This window comes from Sylvia atricapilla, chromosome 6, assembly GCF_009819655.1.
Source record: "Sylvia atricapilla isolate bSylAtr1 chromosome 6, bSylAtr1.pri, whole genome shotgun sequence".
Classification (NCBI taxonomy): domain Eukaryota; kingdom Metazoa; phylum Chordata; class Aves; order Passeriformes; family Sylviidae; genus Sylvia; species Sylvia atricapilla.
Window position 1 is genome coordinate 6,659,864 of NC_089145.1, and position 21,930 is coordinate 6,681,793.

Here is a 21,930-nt window from a genome sequence, read left to right on the forward strand (position 1 = left end):
ACACTGAGGATACAACCCAGTGCTTGTCCTTTAATCATGTCTTTGCCCAGATAGCTAATATTTTCTTTTCTCCTTTTTCTTTTCTTACTTCTGTATTTCTTTCTCTTTTTTTAGAATAATTTTGAAATTAAATGAGGATGGGCTGCAGGCATTCAGGATCTAGGGAAAAGAAAAGGAAGTGAGCATGTCTGAAACACTGGAAACCATCTTCTCTCTCCTTCCTCCTTTCCCCTATTTCTGTGAGAGATGTACAGTCATTTCCTTGCATGATTTTTTTTTTTTTCAACACCAGTAATGGGGATCACCTTTCTGCTCTTCACATCTTCCCATTTGGTGCTCTCACTTTTATTTGTTTTATTTGTTTTAGGAAACAACAGGGTGGGCATAACGACAAAGTCAAGCTATGATTCTTAAATTTGTGAGCTTGCTCTGTCTAATTAATTTCTTCATCTTTTTTTTTTTTCTCTTTTTTAAAAATCAAATGGTACATGAGAGATCAGCATGAAGGCAAACTTAGCATGTGGGAGATGTTGCTGCAGTGTTTGTGTGTAGCTTCTGCTTGTCATCTAAGTGTGCTGCAGGTCTGGAGGGAATTTTGTCAAATAAAATGTAATTTTTCATGATGTTGCATGGTCCACATCAGTTTTATGCATTTGTTAATGTCAGATTGAATGTTGTGTTAGAGATCGGATTCTGTTGTCCAATCTGTGTTGCATACCTTCTGTAACTTGCTTTACTGTGTAGGCCAGTGGAAGTCCTGTAGTTAAAAACTGCAATTTAAGAAAATAATGCACTTTTTAATACCACTGGGGATTAAAAAAAGATAAAGTTGACTCTCTGGGCCAGTGATTTGATAGCTGTTTTTATCTCATTAAATATTCAGTATTGGGCCTTACTGAATCTGGAGAACCAGACCAGGTTCAGCAGTGTTCTGGAAAATAGTAAAATGCATCTTTGATAGCAAGTGGAGGAGAAACATAATGCTTATTCAAGTAGTTAAACAATTCTTCCAAATTTTATCTTTACATGCCTTTTTTTTTTTTCCCTGCTGTACCAAAAATTCTGCTAATTCTTGCTGTTGTAAACACGCTAATCCACTTTTTGATGCTTTTAAAGAGCTTAAACACTTTTTTTCCACTAAGATTATCATGCAAATACTGAACCACTAAAGCTAAAAGGACTTGAATGCTTGTATTTTGATCAGTTGGTAAAATAATTTTATGTAGCTTTGAATCAAAATGAGAATGAATACGAGAATGCTGTAGTCTATTTGAATAATAGGATAAAAAAATACCAATGCAGAATATTAAGGCATCAGAGATCTGTGAGCCTTTTATAACTCTGTTAGAAACACAGAATACAGATATAAAGGATATATAAGAACTGTAGCAATATGGACATTCCTGTGGATTCAGTGGGCTCAGTGGGTGCCTCCTTGGGCAGAGATGAGGCAGGGCAGGGGTGTCCTTGAGCAGAGTTACAGTGCTGTGTATTTCTGTTCCTGTCCACATCTATTTAGGTGGGGCTTTGTTGTTAGCTGGAGAACATTTCGTTTCAGCTTTGCAAATATAAAAAAATAAGGAGCTTCGTGTTCCTTCTGAGAACGAAATGGCCAGCTTTTTAGTAGAAAACACATAATGGGACAGCATAAAATTTAAGGTGTTCTGTGCATCCGGGTTGTCTTTTAACAGAGAATGTCACTTTTTATGTGTCTGAGTTGAGCCACTATCAAGACTGTCCTAGTAATATGCAGCTCGCAGATTCGTTTCATAGACATCTCTTTGCACAGATTGATTTTGAGAATGTCACTACATGCTTAAGAAAAAATAAACCCTTGACCATTTTTGGGGGTGGAGCAGGAGTTCCCCACAGCATCAGGGGGGAAAATGTCAGATGTAATTCTCTTCCCAGAAGGCTCCCCTACAGGTGGGGCAGCAGGCTGTGAAATTGCATTCTAACTTGCACTACAGATGAGCACAGCACACTGAGCAAAATGTTTTGGTGTAAGTAGTAAATTACTTGATTCAGTACCATTGGTGGTTTATGTAATTTGCAGGAATGCTATAATGAGTTGGCAGGGAGAGAGAACTGGGAGTCAGGGGAGAACCAGCAGTGCCAGAGTGGAAAGAATGGTGAGAATTTTTTTGTGTTTCTCCTGAGAGAGTGTCTTCCAGCTGTACTTCTTGCACAAGCTGGCAAGCATGGTTCGTGGGCAGAAAGAAGGGAGTGAAGAACTGATCCATAAAGATGTCACTTAGTGAGTTACTGACTCATGCTGGTGATTGGTCTTCAATATGTCCTAGAGGTTACCTTTAAAATACTGTGAAAACAACTAATTTTCAGTTAAAGGCATCTAAAAATACTTTTTGTGAGGTAAACATATTCTATTTTTAAGCCATAATGGTATATATATAAAAAAAAAAAAAAAAAGCTGTGGTTCCATGCTGTGCTTTTGGCTTGCTGTGGGCAACAAATTATCCCTGCCTGCTGCAATTGGATCCAGGCCTTTTCAGCTGTTCAGCAAAGGTTACTAACAGCCCTATTGCTCACCAAGCAGTATCTTCCTTCTGGAGCTTATTTGAAGGATGTACAGAAGTTGGGCAGTTAAGTAGAATAGGCAAGATTGGGAAGAAAAGTTTTCAGGGGAGCCCTATTGCCAGAAGATTGAAAAAAGGATATGGCTGTTATTTTCACACTGTGTTCTCTTCGAATACACATGTCATGCTTCAAATTTCTGGGGTTTTCAGTTTTGGTTTTTGTTCTGAAGGCTGCCAGAAAATGGCATTTATGAACAATTCTTAACTTTAATAATTGCTTTAAGATCATTGAGTCCAACCCAGCCCTTCAAAGTCCAGCACAAAACCCCATCCCCAAGTGTCACATTCACATGACTTTTAAACCCTTTCCAGGGCTGCTCTGGGCAAGCCTGTTCCAGTGCTTGATAACCGTTTCAGTGAAGGAACTTTTCCTAACATCCAATCTGAAACTTCCGTGGTGCAGCTTCTGAGCTTTCCTTTGGTAAATTACTGCAGACTGGGCTTGTAGGACTGCAGGTCCAAAGCCTGGACTTCAGTCATCCATTTGCTTCTTGCCAACTAAATCAAGCTGTGTTTTAAGCAAAATGAAAATTAGGTTGCTAAATGAAAATCCAAAATCTTTGTTGGTGTTTGTCTTAATTGATTTGGTGTTGTGAGCATATACATGAAATATTTTAACAGTATTGAGTGACAGTGATGCTCAGACTTGGAGGACAGAAAAGGTATAAAATCAGTATATCAGCTGGAAAACAAAGGGCTGTATATCTCATAAATGTGCAGTTTGTTTAGAAGTAGTTGAAAAAGTGGATGTTCTCTATAAAATGTTAATTTTATTTAACACTGCTATTTGAAGTTTTAATATCTCACATACTTAAATAAGGAATGTTTCTCTGTTTCAGCAAATGACTCATGGAAGTTTACAATAAGTTATTCTAAACACCAATAGCAGTGTGATTAACCAGCCATAAAATTAATTCCAACCCAAAAAAGCCCTATGCAAATCCAGTTGTAACCATTATTACCCTGGAAATTTTGCAAGTCCGAGTGCTGCTAAATGATGTAGAACACCCAGAGAACCGATGTTTGGTACATGATTTATTTCCACCTCTGTCCCTGAGCACTGCCCAGGGTGTTGCAGGGCACCACGAGGTTGCAGATATAAAGAAGCAAAGATGCATTCCATTTGGCCTTTCTCTGACAGTAGTTTCAGTGTTACTTGCAGATCTGAAAGGTTTTTTCTATAGTTTATTTTTATTTTTCTTGGAACCTCACAGTTATTACTGAAAAATCAATACATGCAGCTTTTCCCTTGCTTCGAGTTGAATTTCCTGTGTTTTGATGTTGTAGGACTCTTGTTGGGTAATTATTGGTGTAGATGGCATACTTGTTTTCTCTGTGTGCTGCATACTTGCAGTTTGGGAAATTAAAGGTGATACTTTCTATAATAAGCTCTGAAGTGACAGTGCTGTTGTTGAGAAACTCTCTGGGTGTATGGGCTTATAATGTTCTTAAACTGGCTTGATAAAGCCTATCGGTAGAATGACTAATTATAAGAGACACATTGATTTCTGAATTCTTTCCCTTTTCTGTAAACAGGGTTATTTCCTTCTCTTTGAGTCAATGCTGGATTCTGTCATCTATGCAAAGGACAAGTACCTGGCAGAGGGAGGCTCAGGTTGGTGCTCAATTCTTTTAATAAATTTAGCTCTGGAGGGAAGCTAAATGAACTCAGAGACCTAGAATAAGCTATGCATGGATGAGAAAGTTGCCAGTCTCAGTGAAAAATGCTTCCATTAGTAGGAGCTTCAAGGCATTAATTTACTGTATGGGCGATAGAAGAACATTAGATGGGGTACCAAGGTCTCAAGTTAATGGTGTTTTTAAGAATAGAGGGGGTTATTTATCCTTAAGTACAGACTAAATTCTTCCTCCCTAATTCTTCGCACACATGTGGGCATTTGTTTTCCCCTTCTGAAATCCAAGTTTCTGCATAAGTATGAGCAGAGGAAAATAAGTTTTATCCTGTAAGATGTGAAACTGTTTGAGTAAGCTACTGTGGGTTAGAGGAAAAGTAGACAGGGTGTTTTCCTGAGGGAGGTAAGCTGTGTGGGGAGGACGTCATTTCAAACACATGAAATAATTAATGGAATTAACATTATTTCACTTCAGCGTATTTATCCTGGTGGTAATAAGCTCTTTATTTTTATGGCTTGAAGGTAGAGTTGTGACAAAACAAAAGGGTTTGCTTTGAAGTAGACTTCTTTCACCCATTTCAGTAGCTTAGGTAGTGTGGTCTTTACCAGTATTTAAATGCTTGTAAATATTTATTCCTCATGTGATGCGGTTTTGTGCACGAGTTCTGCATGTGCTTAATTCCTTTGCCAGTATTGTATTTCATATTGACCTTTTCAATCATAGTCATCAGTCTGGGGTTTTTTTTCCTCCTTTTGTACTAACCATGCACACAGTTCCACTACGCTGACCTAATGATTGGATTAATGACTGTGTCACAGTGCTTGCTGCAGTGCTTCCCTCTGGTTGCAGTGAGCTTTTGGAGACTACAGAGTGCAGCAGGAAAAATGGAGTTTATGCAGTTGTTCCCAAAACTGAATATACAGGCAAGAGATGTCTTAGAATATTTAGTAACCACTTAAGCAATGTGACAGAATAAGAGAGTTTTTGTTTTCAATGATATAGACTAGTCCAGACACATCAGGAACACAGGTGTGTGCTCTGTGTAGATGTATGCTGCTAGTTTTACACTGCAATACAGTTAAATCCAGGAACGTTCACTAAAATCATAAGGAATCATTTTATGTTTAGCTACTACTTCCAAAGCCTTCTGAAAAGGGCCAGAAATTTCCAACCTCTGTTTAAACTGTATTTTTGGTAGGTTTGCTCTTGGTTTCTAACTCCCAGAGATTCCTTTGAGAGGTGGGGTATCCTGGTTCTGCAGTACACTCGTCCTTTGGGGTCTGACAATCGTCTTGGACTCTTCTTTGATTCTTGACAAAGCACACAGTGTTTGTACAGGCACTGATGGGATTTTCAGTTCTGTCAGCAGTTTCATTAAGGTGCTTGTAGGTCCTGCTCCTCTGCCAGCTTTTCCAGCAGGTGAATGGCTGTGCCCTGGGTCCATGAGAAGGGTGCTTAGCAACACAGACTCCTCTGCAGTGCAGCTGAATTGCACATCCAAATCCAGATGAGCCAGAACTAAGAGTTCACTCTGAGGTGAAACCTTACCAGAGAAACTTCTGAATCTGCTTAATTTTGTCTCAAGCCACTTGGTACTATTGAGGCCAAGATCATTATTACAGGGAATGTTTGAAAGCTGCAAAAAGCAATAAACAGCAGCAGCTGTAATTTGACCAGATCTTTCAGTGATTTGAACTGGGAATAGAATCCAAATTTCCAGATATGTGTTCAGTCAGTCACATCATCATTGCTTCAGTTCAGCCCATTGGCTTGGAGTGGCTTGTGCCAAACTGTCCAAGGTAATGTGTACAGTATAGAATAGCTTTATTTGGGAGCATAACAGTTTTGCTGCCCTGGGCCCATCTGTTTGTTCTTCAGAGCTGTTGCTCAAGTATAGATTTTTTTCACACACTTGAGTCCAGTCAAGGACAATCAAGGCACTCCAGTGCCTTGTTGAGGGGTGACAAAGGTAAGGAAGGCATCATTCAAAACATAATATATTCAAAACATAATATATTCAAAAACATACTGCTCCTTCACATCAAAATGGTGATAGTGTTCACGTGGAGTTACTTCTGTGGATCTGGAGGATTGCTGTCTTCCCCTGCAGTGCCCTGAAGTGTGTGAGGCACTGCTGGGGGCTGAAGGATTTCCCATCATGTTCTCCCCACCACGTGAGCTGTTGTGGTGACGGATGGCTCGTGGGCACCGGGTTGAGAAGGACACAGATGGTCAAAGCGATGAATCTGGGAGAGCTTTGAGCAGTGTGTGCTTTTTGTCCAATCAGCATTGTGCTCATTTCACCTGTGAGAAGGAATAATTACTGAATTATAGGCTTAATGGGGAAAAAAATGATGGGTCTGTCAGGATTGTGCAGGAAAGTGTTACAGAAAGAGCAGGGGATTTCCAGGGAAATCAAGGGTAATGGGCAAATGGTAAAAGCAGTTTTATGCAGGTGCTTTTAAATATGTACAAAACTCCACAGTGTTTAGATGATTTAGGCTGATATTCAGATAGCATTGCTTACATTTTCAGTCAAATCTCAGTACAGTGTATAGGATGTGGGTGGGTCTGCAAATTATTGAATCGCTGTAGTCTTCTGCCTGAGCCCTGTTGGTGGAGCACAGATTTCTTTTTGTGATGTTTGAATAGACATTGTCTACTTTTGCTGCTATTAATAGTAAAAATGCAGATTAAATTGGAGCAGTTTGTGTTTACATTTTCCCTTGTTCTTAAGCACATTGTATAATCGATCATGCGTTCTGCTGCTGATTTAAGGATTTGCTGTGAGAACAAAGATTTAATAAAAACTGATTATGGTCCAGTTCAAATATTTTATGCTTGATAGAGGTGATTAAATTTCTCTTTGGTTTACAGAATGTCCCAGAAATTTGGGCTAGTCATAGGAAGGAAGTTTTTATAAAGTAGTTGATCACGTTTTGTTGTGGGTTAAATTTTTATTTCCAGTGGCACTACAACACTCATGTGTATTCTGTAACCAGAGACTGCCAGTCTTTTCATCTCTCTTCTCTCCATACCATTGCATCCTCTGAAACCCATTCCCCTAAAAAGTAAACCCTCAAAGTCCCATGCTTTTTTTGTCTGTATCACACTGTCATTTAATTTTTGGAGCATCAGCGGTTGCTGTTGAAGGTGTGAGTGCTGTGAGGTAAAGCCAAGTGTTGTACATACACATTGTTAAACAGCAGTGGGAAAGTTTGGAGAAACAGACTTCACTCAGTGATGGCTGCAGAAACTACCTGCAGATACTCCCAGCACCAGAAGGTGATGTTTTGTGCCTGTGTGACAGCTGTCAGGTGTACTGGAACCAAGTGAGATGTTCTGGACAGAACAGTTTAACTGCCCTCCTGTTTGGATTCTCATCAAACTTTGTACTGCTGAGTTAACTGTAGGCTGTTCCTGGAGACACCTGCTCTGATTTCCTCAGCTGCAAAGTAGGGGTAATGAGAGTTTACCAATAGGATTCCAATTAAAGCTTGCTGATATTTATTTATTCTGCTTTAAAGAGTCACCCAGTGAGAAAAATGTCAGTGTGCTTACTTTAATGTCTTTAAAAAAAGACCAAAAAAACCTTCTTTAGAGGAGGTTATTCTTTACAATCACAATTTATAAGAATATTTCCTTTGGCCTAAAACTGTTCTCACTATATGAAAGGTGTAATTTCAGTTTGCTGCCTCTATCTCCAGTATTTTGCAAGGTAGAAAATACTGCTTTTCTGACCTACCATGCTATACCAATGATTAATTCTTTTTGATAAATTATAATTTCAAGGAGAGCTGAAGATAAAATTAATTTTACAGTTCACCAGATTTTGGGGAGGAAGAGAGAAACTTGGCTTCAGTTGTATTAACACTGCCCCTTTCATGTATTAATATAAAATTAAGTCAAATAGGGTGTTTTAGTTGACATTTTACTCTGAAATCAGGTCAAGAATTCAATGATTATGGCTTTAGAGGCTTTAAAACTCAGGAGAACAAAGCATGGGAATGTCTTTGTGAAAAGAAACCTAGCTAAATATAAATTAAGCTTCTTCTTCTATTTGTTAGGTTTATAGACAGCCATGTACATAGCAGCTGGTCTTCATGGGTTTTCCAGTAAGTTGAGATTGCCAAGAAGTTGACTGATTTTGCTGGCAGCTGTTAAAAAGGCAAATGTCAATCTTGTACTATTTCTAACAGCTGTAAATAGTTATTGTTCTGAAGATGTTCTTGGGAGAAAGAAAAGCACAAGTGTGAGAATAGTGTAAAATGGTAGCTTTATTCTGAAAGTGGGAGGGAAGGAATCCATGAGGTTCTCTTCTGTCTGTTGGGCCACATCCTACTCTTCAGATGGAGACAGAAAAGTGGTTATTTCCAGCACCCAGAAATAACTTTTGAGGTAAGAATCAACCAGAGCTGAGAGCAAACAGGAATAAAACTCTTGGGTAAGAATATATGCTCTTTTCTGAAAACAAGGTCTTTTCACAGAGGTTTATGTCATTGCAAAGCCCTCACCTGAATTTCTGTTTGGGTGTCTGTCTATAGTTATGAAATAATATTTTAGGTTAGTCTCTATATAGAAGATAGAATAGACTGTTCCAAATTATTTTCTTCAGACATCAAATTGCCAATCATTTCGTGGTAGTGGGATTCAACTACAAAGATAGTTTGTTACGAATAGGAAATACCAGAGTAGTGTGTGAAAATTAAGTTTTTGTGTCTAGTCTCTTCTGTGGACAAATGGGACTCTAGAAAGTAAAGTAGCAGAAAAAGTGTCTTATCGAAGAGCTTAAAAAAAGAGTCTTTTTAAAATTCTTTTGAGACGTTAAGAACTTTTAAACAAAATAGAAATAAGTCCTCTGTGTATGTAAAATAAAATTTCACTGCTCTGTTCCTGTTGTTACAGTTTATCCTGACTTGTGCACCATCAGTCTGGTAGCTGTTGGGGACATGAATAAACACGTGGACAAGCTGCTTTTCTGGGAAAATGTGTATGGCTTTGACATGTCTTGTATGAAGAAAGCTGTCATTCCAGAGGCTGTTGTGGAGATGCTGGATCCAAACACAATGGTATCTACAGCCAGTGTCATTAAGGTACCATCTTACTTAATGCTTAAGTAAGGAGCCAGATGAGAAGTTTCCTTGGTTGGTGGAGGAGGGGCAAAAATGCACATGGCGCACACAAACTTTGGCATCTTCAAAATTATAAAAGTGCAGTTAGGTTCTTGCTGTTAAGACTGGAAGGTTTGTATTAATTGCTTTTTTTACCAACTTTGAGTAAGGTATTTTTCCCACATTTAGACTGTTCTGTTCTATGATTTCTTCTATCTAAAGCCAAATTTACTTTGGCAGTGCTCTACTGCTAATAGTGCATGCATGTCCCTTTCTAATCCAAGCTGTCATGAGCAGTCACTGTCCAGCTCAAATGTAGGGGTTTGTCAGATTTTGCCATTGTACAGCATGTAGCGCAACCGTTGTGCTGGATGGCTTTATACTCATTTGTTCTCATTTAGCCATCATGGTTTTTAAAAGAACTTCAAATCAATGCATGTACTTGTTTGCTGGACTTACAGTACAAAGTAGTAAAATTAATGAGTTGAGGAACACTGGCATTATAGGTAAATTGTTTTAATCAATAGCTATCCCACAGAACAAATGGATTATATTTTGTAGGGAAAGTTTAAAAATGTTCCCATTCATCATTATGATTATTCCAGAAAGTACTTTGGTGTGTTTGCTCACATCAGATGAGCTGCTTGTTTTGTAAGTTCGTAATGTAACTTTTCAGGAAGGAAGACATTCCCTAAAGAAAGACAAGGCAACATGAAAAATTGTAGAAGGTTTTGGGTTAAAGGTCATCCAGTTCCAAGTCCCTGCTGTGGGCAGGGACATCTCCTGCTGTCCCAGGCTGCTCAGACCTCCCTCCAATCCAGCCTTTAACAATTTCAGGGATGGGGCAGCCACAGCTTCCCTGGGCAGCCTGGGTGCCAGGGCTTCACCACCCTACAGTAAAAAATTTCTTCCTGATATCAAATCTAAGCCTGCTGTCTTTTAGTTGGAATCCATTCCCCCTTGCCAATCCATGCTCTTTGAAAAAGTCTCTCTAACTTTCTTGCAGGCTCCCTTCAGGTGCTCAAAGGCACAGTTAAGTCACCCCAAGGCCTTCTCTTCTCCAGGCTGAACAATCCCAATTCTCTCAGCCTTTCCTCACAGGAGAGGTGCTGCATTAACTTGGTGGCCTCCTCTGGGCTCACTCCAGCAGATCCATGTCCTTCCTGTGCTGGGACCCAAAAACTGAGTGCAGAAATCGTGCAGAGAGAAGGGAAGAATAACCCCATGTACCAACAGAGGCTGGGGGCCCCCTGGCTGGAAAGTAGCACTGCAGAGAGGGATTTGGGGGTTCTGGTTGACACCAAGCTGACCATGAGCCAGTCACACACCCCCATGTGGCAGAGGCAGACAGCAGCCTCCTACACTGCTTTAGGGAGAAGGGTTCCCACCAGCAGCTCAAGAGAGATCCATCTTGTCTTGCAGCGCAGGGAGCTGGCTGTACCCCAGGGAGAGGACCTGGAGTGCTGTGTCCACTCTCAGGTTCCCCGGTGCAGGAGTGAGATGACTGTCCTGGAGTGAGTCCAGTGAAAGACTGCAAAGAGGCTTCTCCAAAGGTCTCTTTCAACCTCAGTTATGGTTACAAAGCCAATCTGGCAAATCAACTCCCCCACCTTTTACAGTTTGATGCTGTAGTTTACCATGTGGCTATGTGAACAAGGGGTAAAAACAAGTCAAAGTGCCTGTGAGAGCTCCTTGCTCTCAACAAGGTGCAGCTGCCATCAAGAAGCAACTTTCTTGACCAGAATGAGCTACTATGTGTAGTTCCATACCACTACTGCTCAAAGTGTCTGTTCATTTGGGCATGTGAGGAAGAGGAGTTTGAGGTGCTTTGTCACATGGGATTAGGTAGATTTTTGGTCTCTTCCCATTTTTTGGAAAGCTGTAATGGTATTATTGCCTTATAAAAGTTATCTCATAATAAGAACAACTGAGCAACCTTTGTCTAAAGGGAGATCTTAATTGTCGTTCCTCACTGTTCCTGACAGAATTTTATTACCATTTCTGACAGCATATCGACTGTAATTCTGCATCCACGCCAGACTTGGAATTCTCTTCAGATTTCACCCTGAGCATTACAATGAGCACACAGTGTACGGTAAGAGAATTTTAGTTTCTTCATACATGGGCAGGATCACATTGCACTAGGAGACAATCCATTAATTAGCCTTCATCTATCATCTCTCCTTGCCTTGAAACATTCATTTCTGCAGTACAGAGGTGTCAAATGAGCTCTTTGTGTAAAGAGAGATGGAGGTAAAACTCCAGTAATGGTTTTATGGGAGGTGAGGAAAGGGAAGAGTAAGGAGCCTAAGCACTGGGATCTTTCTCTTTTGTTCTCTAGCTCGTTTTCTGAAATACCAGAAGGTCTGGTGTTAGCTTGCCTAAGTAATGCAATGGTCTTTCAAACACTACAATATAAGCAAAGGCAGGATTGCCTAATTTTTACAGTAATGTCAGTAATTTGCTTTTATATTAAATACAAATTATAAATGCTTTCTACCAATTTATTAAAATACCATCATCAAACTTGACAAAAGAGCATTATGCTCTAAAATCATTAGCAAAAACTGTAATTTTTGCCCTCTGGAGTATTGTCAAACTTCTGGGAGTTTCATGCTTAAGTCACATCACAAACTCAAGTGAAAAGGGGTAATTTTTACCTTACTTCTAATATATTGAAATTAGTTCTGCTACAGCTGGTTTATTGGGCTTTTGCACGAGTATACAAAGAAGAGCTGCAGGCTTCCCCTGATGTGGACACAAAGAATATGTTTCTGTATGATATAAACTGCTTGGGCTGATGACAAAATCTTGGATGCCTCCATCAGGCAGTGTAGTTCCTGGTTTGGTTGTTAGTTCATGCTGCTGCATTTGCCACCATTTTTGCAGGGTAACAGTCTGCATAAGTTTGTTGATGTCAAAAAGAGAAATTCTCCCATGTATATGGTTTAAATCGTTATCATTTTTAATTAGTAGGTGGGTAAACATACATCATATTTATTTGTCAATTATTAGATAAATACACAGCATTTAGATAGATAAAGATTAGATAAATACACAGTAACATTTTTGGGTTTAATAAATGGAAATATATAATATATAATATATAATATATAATATATAATATATAATATATAATATATAATATATAATATATAATAAATGTGCATATAAATGAAACTCCTCCTGTTTCAAGGTATCATAGGATAATTCTAGTTACCTCAGGACAGGGTCAGGTTTGATTTGAGATCAAACTCCACTGCAGCAGACCTGGTTTGATTTTCTTAATATGGCCATGTTTGAATAACTGATTAAACAGAAATATTTGCAGCATGTTGGGTAAAGTAAAATAGCTTATTTTATAAGCATTGTTTTCCTGAGCACTAGGCTCTTAAAAAACTTCAATTTCTGTTCTGTGATTCTGTAGCATCATTGGCATATAAATCAAGATGCATACCTGCATTTTATGACTTCAAGAAGGAGGAGAGGGATGTGGGGGAAGAGCAGTGTTTCTGAAATTTTGCAGCGAATGCAGGTTCTAAAAAATGATCAGAATGCTGTAAAGTATTTTGCACTTCATCATTTAGGTTTATTGACACTTTGAGTGAAATTTCCACAGTTTCTATGATGGATTGTAGAAGTTTAGCTGAGGGTTGACAGTTCATCCATCATATCAGGCTGCCTAACCTTGCAGTAAATGAACAATAAAAGTCCATTATTTATGTTGAAATTTTTGAGGAGATGCTTTAAGATTTGTAATTTGTCCTTTGAAAATAATATTTGATGTTTTTCTTGTTTGCATATGTTTTGTTGTTCTACTGGCTTTTCATTTTCTGCACAAAAAAGTGAAAGTTGCCTACATTTCCCAAAATTCTAGGGTTTTGTACTTGCGTCTTAGGATTTTTCAGGGTGGGGGTTAAAATATGAACATTTTAAAAAATCTTTGCTTAATTTACAAAAAATATTCCACAAAAATAGCAATTTGGAAATCCATCTTCATATGCTTGTATTTCCTTTCAAAGCAGCTTTTACTCTGCCATGGAAGTGTGGAAGCAGATTTGGTTGTCTTATTCCTGCTGTTACCATCAACATTGGTGATAGCAGAGCAGTGTTACCATCAGAACTGGGACTGGCTCTGTTGAATAATCTGTCCTTGGGAACCAGGCAGCTGAAAAATGTAGGGGCACATGGTTCTGTTGTTTATTCTGGGGATCCTCTTGCAGACCAGCTCCTGGTTTGCAGTGTCCTTGCCTCTGGGGGGTGGCTTTCCATGCTCCCTCCCAGGGCGCTGTGTGCATGCAGAGCAGTGTGAGGCACACATTCCTGCTCTGAAGTGTGGCAGCAGCATGGAAATGCACGCCTGCAACATGTTGCTGAATTTGGTTTTGCAGGAGCTTTGCACTGATGGGAAGTAGTTTAGCAAGTTGTTAGAGAAAAGATCTGTGGGCTCTTCTGCTTGGAGGGTGCAACATAATGTTAATGGTTGATGAGCTAAACTCTCAGCTGGCATCTCTGGAAGTAACAGCCCTATCAGGGTCTGCTGATTCCTCCCATCAGCCTGTTTGCCTGTCTGTGCTAACAGGACAGGATGCTGGAAAAGCTGACAGGAGTCAGAACCATAAAATTGCAGGTTTTTTACCAACTCATTGCCACATTTCCTCTGGTCATGGCTTGGAACACCCCCAGGATCCCTCAGGCAGGAGAAGCTGTGCTTTGTGGTTCTTTGGCAAAATCACAGAATGCTTTGACTTTGAAGGGATCCTAAAGATCACCTAGTCCAAGCCCCTGCCATGCCCAGGGATCCCACCCCTTGGATCAGGTTGCTCCAAGCACCACCCAGCCTGGCCTTGGACACTTACAGGAACGGGGCAGCCACAGCATCTCTGGGCAGCCTGTGCCAGGGCCTCACTGTCTTCACAGTAAGAATTTCTCCTAATACCTAATCTGAATCTCTCCTCTTTTAGTTTAAAACCATTATCCCTTGTCCTATCACTATGTGCCCGTGTAAAATGATGTTAAATTCCTCCAAAATCTGTTTTTCCTCAGCTGATTTTTTCATTGGGTTTGGATGAATGTACTAAGGACATGAACACCCATCATGGTGAGCTTGTGTAAAACAGAAAAGCTGTGCAGTTCACAAAGCTAAGAGCATAGTATTGACATATCTGATTTGTTAGTCCTTCCACCTGTTTGAAACTACCCTCATACTTCTGTGTGACCAAAAAAAACCCTAGCAGAGTATGAAGTCATGCTCATAAGAGATGAGCCTCGTGTCTTACTGTAGGTGCATCTTGAGGGTATTGCAGATGCTGTAACACACTGAGCTATAGCCTTAAAAAATTACTAGTTTTTAAGTCTTAATTTTAGTCTTAATAGCTTTTTTTTCCTCTAGATGCTCAAGAAATCAAATAAGTCTTCCCAAAAAAATTCTGATACACATAAGAAATACAAAATGATTGAGCAAAAATGAATGTTTTAAATATGACCTTTTATGTGCTGGTTAGTCTTTTAGAAGTCCTGAGACAGGGTGGGGTAGTCATGACTTTTTTTCTGAGGATATGTTGCTTCTGTTAGTTTTTCCTTCATTCCTCACTTTTGTGTTTTGCCACAAAGAAGCATTAATTTTATATATAATTATTTTAACTTTCAAAGATTGAAGGTCTTAAAGTGTGAAACGGTTGCATGGAATCATTATATGAAATTGTTCCCAAGCACTTTTATTGCAAGTTGACTTGATTTTGGTCCTACAAAGATAATAACAAAAAAAAAAAAAAAGAAAAAAAATTAATTAGCCTGCAGAAGTGCATTTTCCTAATAAAGAGCTAGGGTTTGTCACTGCTGATTTTAATGAGACATCTGGCTAATATCAGTTCGTTGATGCTGCTAGGAAAATACTCCATTAATTGTATTCTAAGTTGATCACTGTGTGAGCTTTTGAGATAAAATATAATGGTGATTACCCTCAGTATAGAAATCAATTGACAAACTTTCTCTTTTGTTTGCAAGCGTCTCCCCTGTGAGTCCATCAAGGTTGATCTTTCCTGGCTGAATAACAATATCCCCGGAGAGGAAAATGGCAGTATCTCTTCATTGCTCCCAGGAGATCTTGTCAAAGAGCAGGGAATGTGTATAAAAAGTGGGAGGGAGGAAGGGGGGTGAAAGGAGGATAATGAACTAGAGGACGTGACTGATATATTAAAATCTTCAGGAGGAAAAAGGAAGTTGAGTTGAGTAGAGGAAATTATTCTGACTAAGGAAAAAAAATCTTTGCTTGTTAAAATTTTCTTAAGTATTAGGCAGTTTTCATTTCCTAATATCCAAGTCTTCCACTTGGGAGCCAACAAGAGGTACTACTGTGTAAATCTTTAGTGCCAACCTTAGGTGAGAAACTAAATTTTTGAAGTTGGAAGTTGGAAATCTGGTTTAGGTCCCACAGTTAAACCCATCTTGTATGCCTGATTTCTGAGTAAAGGAAATACTGCTCTACCATGTTACAAAGCAGATTTTGTCCTTCTCATCTATTTGCTTACCTATAGCCTCCTCTGCAGTGATGTCTGGATTATTAATCTTTAAAACACAAAATTGCTGGGTTTTAATTGCCAGGGGTTTCTTTTCCCTGTGACAAAAACACAGCAACTCTCCTGCATGGATGACAAACATTCCATCTCCATGCTTGGATAAACTCCATCAAAAGCACATTATCTCCCACTTCTGTGGCCAGCTGTCTAATTGTATTTGTTGTAGCCACTCACTGTTGGAACATGATACTAGTGAAGAGCAGGAATGATAAATTACTCACTGTAGGTGATAGTGATGATGATAATTTTTAATTTCCTTCTTCCTAAGTGAATTGGTAGGGCTGCCTTTGAGTTCTCATAAGGAAACGAGCAGTCTCATTTGTTTTGTCCTGTTAAAATGCTGCATGAACAGCCAGCCATTTTCTTTAGGAAAAAAGCCATAGTATTCAGATGTATTTGAATTAAAATTTAGACTTTTCTTTGCTTTTCAGCTAAAGGCTCTGAATGGAAGAGTGTAAATAATGTGTACTAATGCTCATTTATTGTATGCTAAAGCTTTTTGTGATTTTATTATATTTAGTACATGTTACATAAATAAATGGGTAGAAAAATAGTCTTGAAATCATTTAGCTGGGAGGGAAGAAAAACAGTTTGAAGACAAGTGAATCTTACTGGCAGGAGCTGCTTAATTTGCAGGTTTTTCATATGCTTGCATGGACACCTTAGAAACCCTCAGTAATGGATTAAGACCTTAAGCTACATGAACTCTTCATCCATATGTGGGGTTGACAAAATTGGGTAGGAGTTTGTGGCTGCTATTTTAATTTCAGGAATATTTTGTTCTTAGTTGAGTGAACTCTTTGTTGACCTTTGCAGGATGTTACTCTGCAGTCTCAGTACTGTATATTTGTTAATATGTATCTAATCCTGTTTCCTTCATTCCTTGTTTGGCCACTTTAGTTCCCTGGATAAATATACTGCCTTTGTTTTGGGGTTGGAGATTTTGTCCTCATAGCTTGCCTTTTCTCCTGGCAAGTTATTTGAGAACAGGAAGAATAATATTTTGGTAGTGTTTCCTAATATTTACTGTCCTTTGAGGCTCGAGCATGTGTCAGGCTGGAGTTGTAGTTATTTATTACCAGTTTAGAAGTCATTATTTTTGTTTTCCTCTTTCATGGTATTCAGGAGACTGGCACTTGAAAGATTTTTCCAGAGAAGGTTTACATTCTTACAGATTAGTTGTAGGTGAAGTTGTAAATGAGCTGTCAAAAGGGTAGCAAAAAGATGAGAGAAATTGCAGTAGGAGAAATAACAGCTATCATTATGCTTAAAAAAAAAAACAAAAAAAAAAAACACAACAACAACAAGAAAAATAATCCAAGGCAGTGGTTGTAAAGCATCATGTAGAATATATGGGGAAGTTATTTGCTTGTTCCTTTTCTTTAGTTTGACTTCCTGTAAAAAAGATGTCACCTTTAATGAAAATCTGGCCAGCCCTATGTTTCATTTTAATATGCATGTGTCTGTGATTGCTTCTAGTATGCCACTTGAAAGTTTTTTTTCCTTACATTTTGCTGCATGTGATAAATTACACAACAAGAGGGGGAGGACCAAATCTTCCTTCAAGTTGTAAACACTGGAAATACCTTTCTTTGTAGTATTACATATTTAATAGGTGCTTGTGATTATTATAGCTGCTGCAATTTGGGATAGTGTTCAAAAGTGAAATGAAAGGAAAATATTTTGAACTTCACTTTTACAGAAGTATTTCTCTGAAATGCATTTAAACACAGAAGATACATAATGGTGCATTTCAACATAAAATACCAACAAGTTAGAAAAAGAAAGAAGGGACTGTGTAAGTTTCTTGAAAGAAGATAGTAAACAAACCCACAATATTATAGCTAGTTTTTTATTATCAAGTATTTCAACTTTAATTTGGGTCAGTTTTTAGATTTGGGATATCTTGTTTTTAAATACTCACGACTAGTGATTGTAGATAAAATTGAAGAAAGCATTATCTGCATGTAATTTACTTCTACCTTTTTTTCCTTTTCCCCAATACATCAATGTAGGGTACCAGACCATTTCTGAAGTGGTGCAGTGCTTACACTAATGCAGCCTCAGAGTGGTGGTGGTTGTTTTACTGTAGGAGTTTTTGGGGCATGTGGCAACAGACCTGTGTGATGCTGTCAGAGATTTTACTTTTGCAGAGCTCTTTCAAGTAAGACTGAACCGTTGGCTCAGTTGGTCAGAGCATGGTGCTCATGATGCCAAGGTTGAGGGATCAGTCCCATATGGGCCATGAACTCAATGATCCTTGTGTGTCCCTTGCAGCCCAGAATATTCTGTGACTCCTGCTGCTTCATGTAAAAGCAGAAATTCTAATGGTTTTTGCAAAACACTGAGAGGACAAATAATTAGGATTGTGTTGTGCCTTTGTTTCCTTCAATACTTTTCCAGAGGCGTACATACAATTGTTCAGGTTGGGAAAGACCTTTGAGGTCATTGAGTCAAACCTCTAACCCAGCACTAAACCATGTCCTCAGGTACCACATTCACATGATTTAAATCACTCCAGGGATGGTGACTCCACTGCCTCTCTGGATAGTCTGTTCCAATACCTGACAGCTCTTTCAGTGAGGAAATTTTTCCTAAATCCAGTCTAAATTCCCTTGGTGCCACTTGAGGCCATTTTCTCAAGGCCCTTTTCAGGGAGTTGTACAGAGTGAGGATGTCCCCTCTGTGCCTCCTTTTTTCCAGGCTAAACACCCTCAGCTCCTCCTCATCAGGTTTGTGCTTCAGACCCTGCCCCAGCTTCATTCCTTTCTGTGAAGCCTCTCCAGTATCTCCAAATCTTTCTGGTGTCCTTCTACAGAATCACCTGGTAGGTTTTAGGAAGGGTGGGTGTCCTCTTTGTATAGAGACTGTAGGTATCTGTGTAGTTGACTTGAGATCCCTTTGGCCTGGGGCAGACAAAATATGACAGAAGAGCTCAAAAAGCAGAAATATCTCAGAACACTGACAATATAATTAAAATTTTAAGCATAGCATTGTGTTTGAATGAGCATATATGGAGGACAAACTATGGAGGACCATACAAAACAATCTGTTTCTTGAGAACAGCTGGTGAATTTAATACTTCCTCTATAGGGTGTCTGTTCAGAAATAAAACTGAACTTACTTGATGAAAATAGTATCTAATTTGCATAAATTGAGTGCCTTTCAAAGTGGTGTTACTGGCAGGGCAACACATGCAATCTATCAGAGGAAATCTTCCATGTGAAATCAGAGAGTGGAAAAGAAGGGAGTTAATGCAGGCTGGAGTTACTGGGAGGCTTTGGCATAGAGTTGAGATGGATATTATTCCCTGGAAAAATGCAAATAACTGTTTCTGTTGAACAGCAGGTTGCAACATTCTCAGTTTTTTATTTTAAAAAGGTAATCCACAGGCTGTGTTTGTCAAGGTGGGATATATTTATTCAGTGCTTTTTTTTTTGCTTTTTGTATTTCCTCAGCTGTAATTGGCTTGTAGAATAGCTGTCATAGGGAATATTAGACAAATTTTGCAGGTTGTCAGTAACTATTTGGTTTGGTATTAGACTTCTTATTTTCCCAGATGTTTAAAATGTGAGAGATGGAGATTAAACACACTTGGTAAAAACAAATTACATAGTTGTAACCCGTTTCAGAAAGAAGATAATCAAATCAAGTGTGTGTGGTTGTTCCTTTTAGTTGGCTCAAAAACATTTTGAAAAATGCTAATGAAAGATACTCATTAGATTTCTCAATTGCAATATATGCTCTTACAGTTAGTTTTCAAAACATCACTCAAGCTCTCCCCTCAATGTATTTAATTAAAAAAATATCATTTCTGTTCAGCTAAACAGGGCTGGGGCTGTTTTTTGACACAACTCACCTGAGAGTGTATTTCAGTTTTGGGGGGCCACCACTGCCCAGTTTTAGCTGACAGAATTTTGGGGAATGCCCAGATCTGTTCACAGGAGCATATCCTCAGGAACTTGAGCAATAATCTTTTTCTACTTTTGGTTTCTTTTGGCTCAGCAATTATTTCAGTGTTCAGTATTGAAGAACATCTATCCATTTTAGAACATAAGAATAAATTAATGGATCAATGTAGAGCTCTTGTTCTCTGTAATCCCTGGAGCTCTGGCTAAGGCAATCTTTGTGATGTGTAAAAATTATTATCACTACTCTGGATTAGCTATTCGGAGTAATATTCAAAGTCAGTGTTTCAGGTTGTTTCACATAGGGAAACCACTGATACTGTAAAGAATAAAATAGTCATCATCTAGTCATTTACAAAAGGTAAAAATCTCGTTTCCCTTAACAGAGGGGAGGCAGCAGGGAACACTTCCTTTTGCTTGTAACTGAGTTTTGTCACTTCAAAATCCTTCCTTTTATATTCTAGCTGCTTAAGCATTTCATGACTATTATTGTTATTGAGTTCCTTTTCAACCTGAACTGGACCCCAAAAAATAGTTCTCTGGGGCCTTTTCTCAGGGTAGGGTTTCTCAGGGTGTTTCTGTCACCTTTTGTTACCAAGTGTATGGATGCTTGCATCCACCTTAGCTATGGTCTGTCTGCCTGGAGCTTTGGGCTTTGTGATCCAAGATGTATCTTGATTGTCTCATTTTCTCTGGAAGACAGATTTTGTTTTTCTCCTCAATGTGTTTTTGTTGTCACAACCTTGTTTTCCTGCAGGAATCACCTAGGTTTGTAAGTATACCAGCAGTATTGAGCTGATGATTGAAAAGTATTTTATATGACTTGCTAGATCTCTGACTAATGTCCAGAAGAGATTGTGCATCAATAAAAGTAGTCTGATGGGTCAATAGAACTTTGTCAAAACTTTCTCACTCTTTACTCAGAAAACATATTAGAGACGAGGCTTTAATTCACTTGGGAATGAGATTCTCATACTGAGTGATAGGAGTTCAGTAGAGGGCTGGAAGAGTCACTGTTTCCACTGTCTGATGCTCATTTGTCATGAAGGGCTCTCAGTGTCTCCATAGTTTGTTTTGTGTTTTTAACTCTTCAGCCACGTTGGAACTTGGAATTTGCCAGGATTGTCTGGAGTGTCTTTTGTTGAAAAGCAGATGCTTTAGCATAGTTTAACTGTTTTAACACATTGTATTCTTCACCGTGTTGGCAACATCTGTTTTGGATTTAGACTAGAGAGGAAAAATATCAGAATGACTTATTCCTATTATATATTTCATAATGATGAAACCCTCTACCCTAATTTTGTAAGCATGTTTTACTTTTTTTTTTTTTCCATCACCAGCTTGTGTGAATCTATGTGAAGGGTGTGCTATAGAAATTGTCCTTTTTAGCTTTTCAGAATAACAAGTTCCCTCGTCCTGGACTAGGAGAAAAACCGTGGTGCAGTAAGGGAGAGGTTACAACAGGTTGTTTTGCAGTGAGTTTTCATGGAGCAGGCTTGCCATCATTGCATTGTTACATACTTCGTTTGAATGCTGGTGTGGGGAGAGTCCCTTCCTCCCATGGCAGGGATGGAGAGAGTCCCCAGCTGAGTCACTTCAGCTCACTGTGATTACTCAAAAGCTCTCTTTGGGTCATTTCTTCAGGCTGATGTGATAGAAAAGCACAGCTGCCTTGGCACCTGATGTACTTTAGCCTTTTTACAGGACAGGAGGAAGCAAGTAAAGGTGAGCATGGACAGGAGTTCACAGGTGAAACTGAAGTGGCTGTTTTATTAGCATCTTCCAGTTGTTTATTTGGGTTTCTGGGACTCTCACAAGACATTTTTTGTCAAAAAAGCAGTCCAGCATTAAAAGACTGAGTGACTAGTAGTGTGAATATGCTGTTTTGTGTGTCAACATTTTATATCTATTAGTATTAGGGAGAAATTCTTCCCTGTGAGGGTGGTATGGAAGTGGCACACGTTGCCCAGAGAAGCTGTGGCTGCCCCAGCCCTGAGTGTTCAAGGCCAGGTTGGATGGAGTTGGAACAACCTGGATTGGTGGAAGTTGTCCTTTCCTGTGGCACAGGGGTTGGAACAAGATGATCTTTTAGGCCCAGTCC

At 39.0% G+C, this 21,930-nt stretch overlaps 1 protein-coding gene across 1 annotated transcript in view; it reads left to right on the forward strand.

Annotated features, from left to right (window-relative positions):
* PRMT3 (protein arginine methyltransferase 3) overlaps positions 1–21,930 on the forward strand; it is a 55,857-nt gene that overhangs the window by 22,994 nt on the left and 10,933 nt on the right. Inside the window, exons 10-12 of the mRNA XM_066320540.1 lie at positions 4,134–4,212; positions 9,138–9,325; positions 11,352–11,438. Coding sequence (XP_066176637.1) covers positions 4,134–4,212; positions 9,138–9,325; positions 11,352–11,438 — 354 coding nt within the window. The remainder of the gene's footprint in view (positions 1–4,133; positions 4,213–9,137; positions 9,326–11,351; positions 11,439–21,930) is intronic.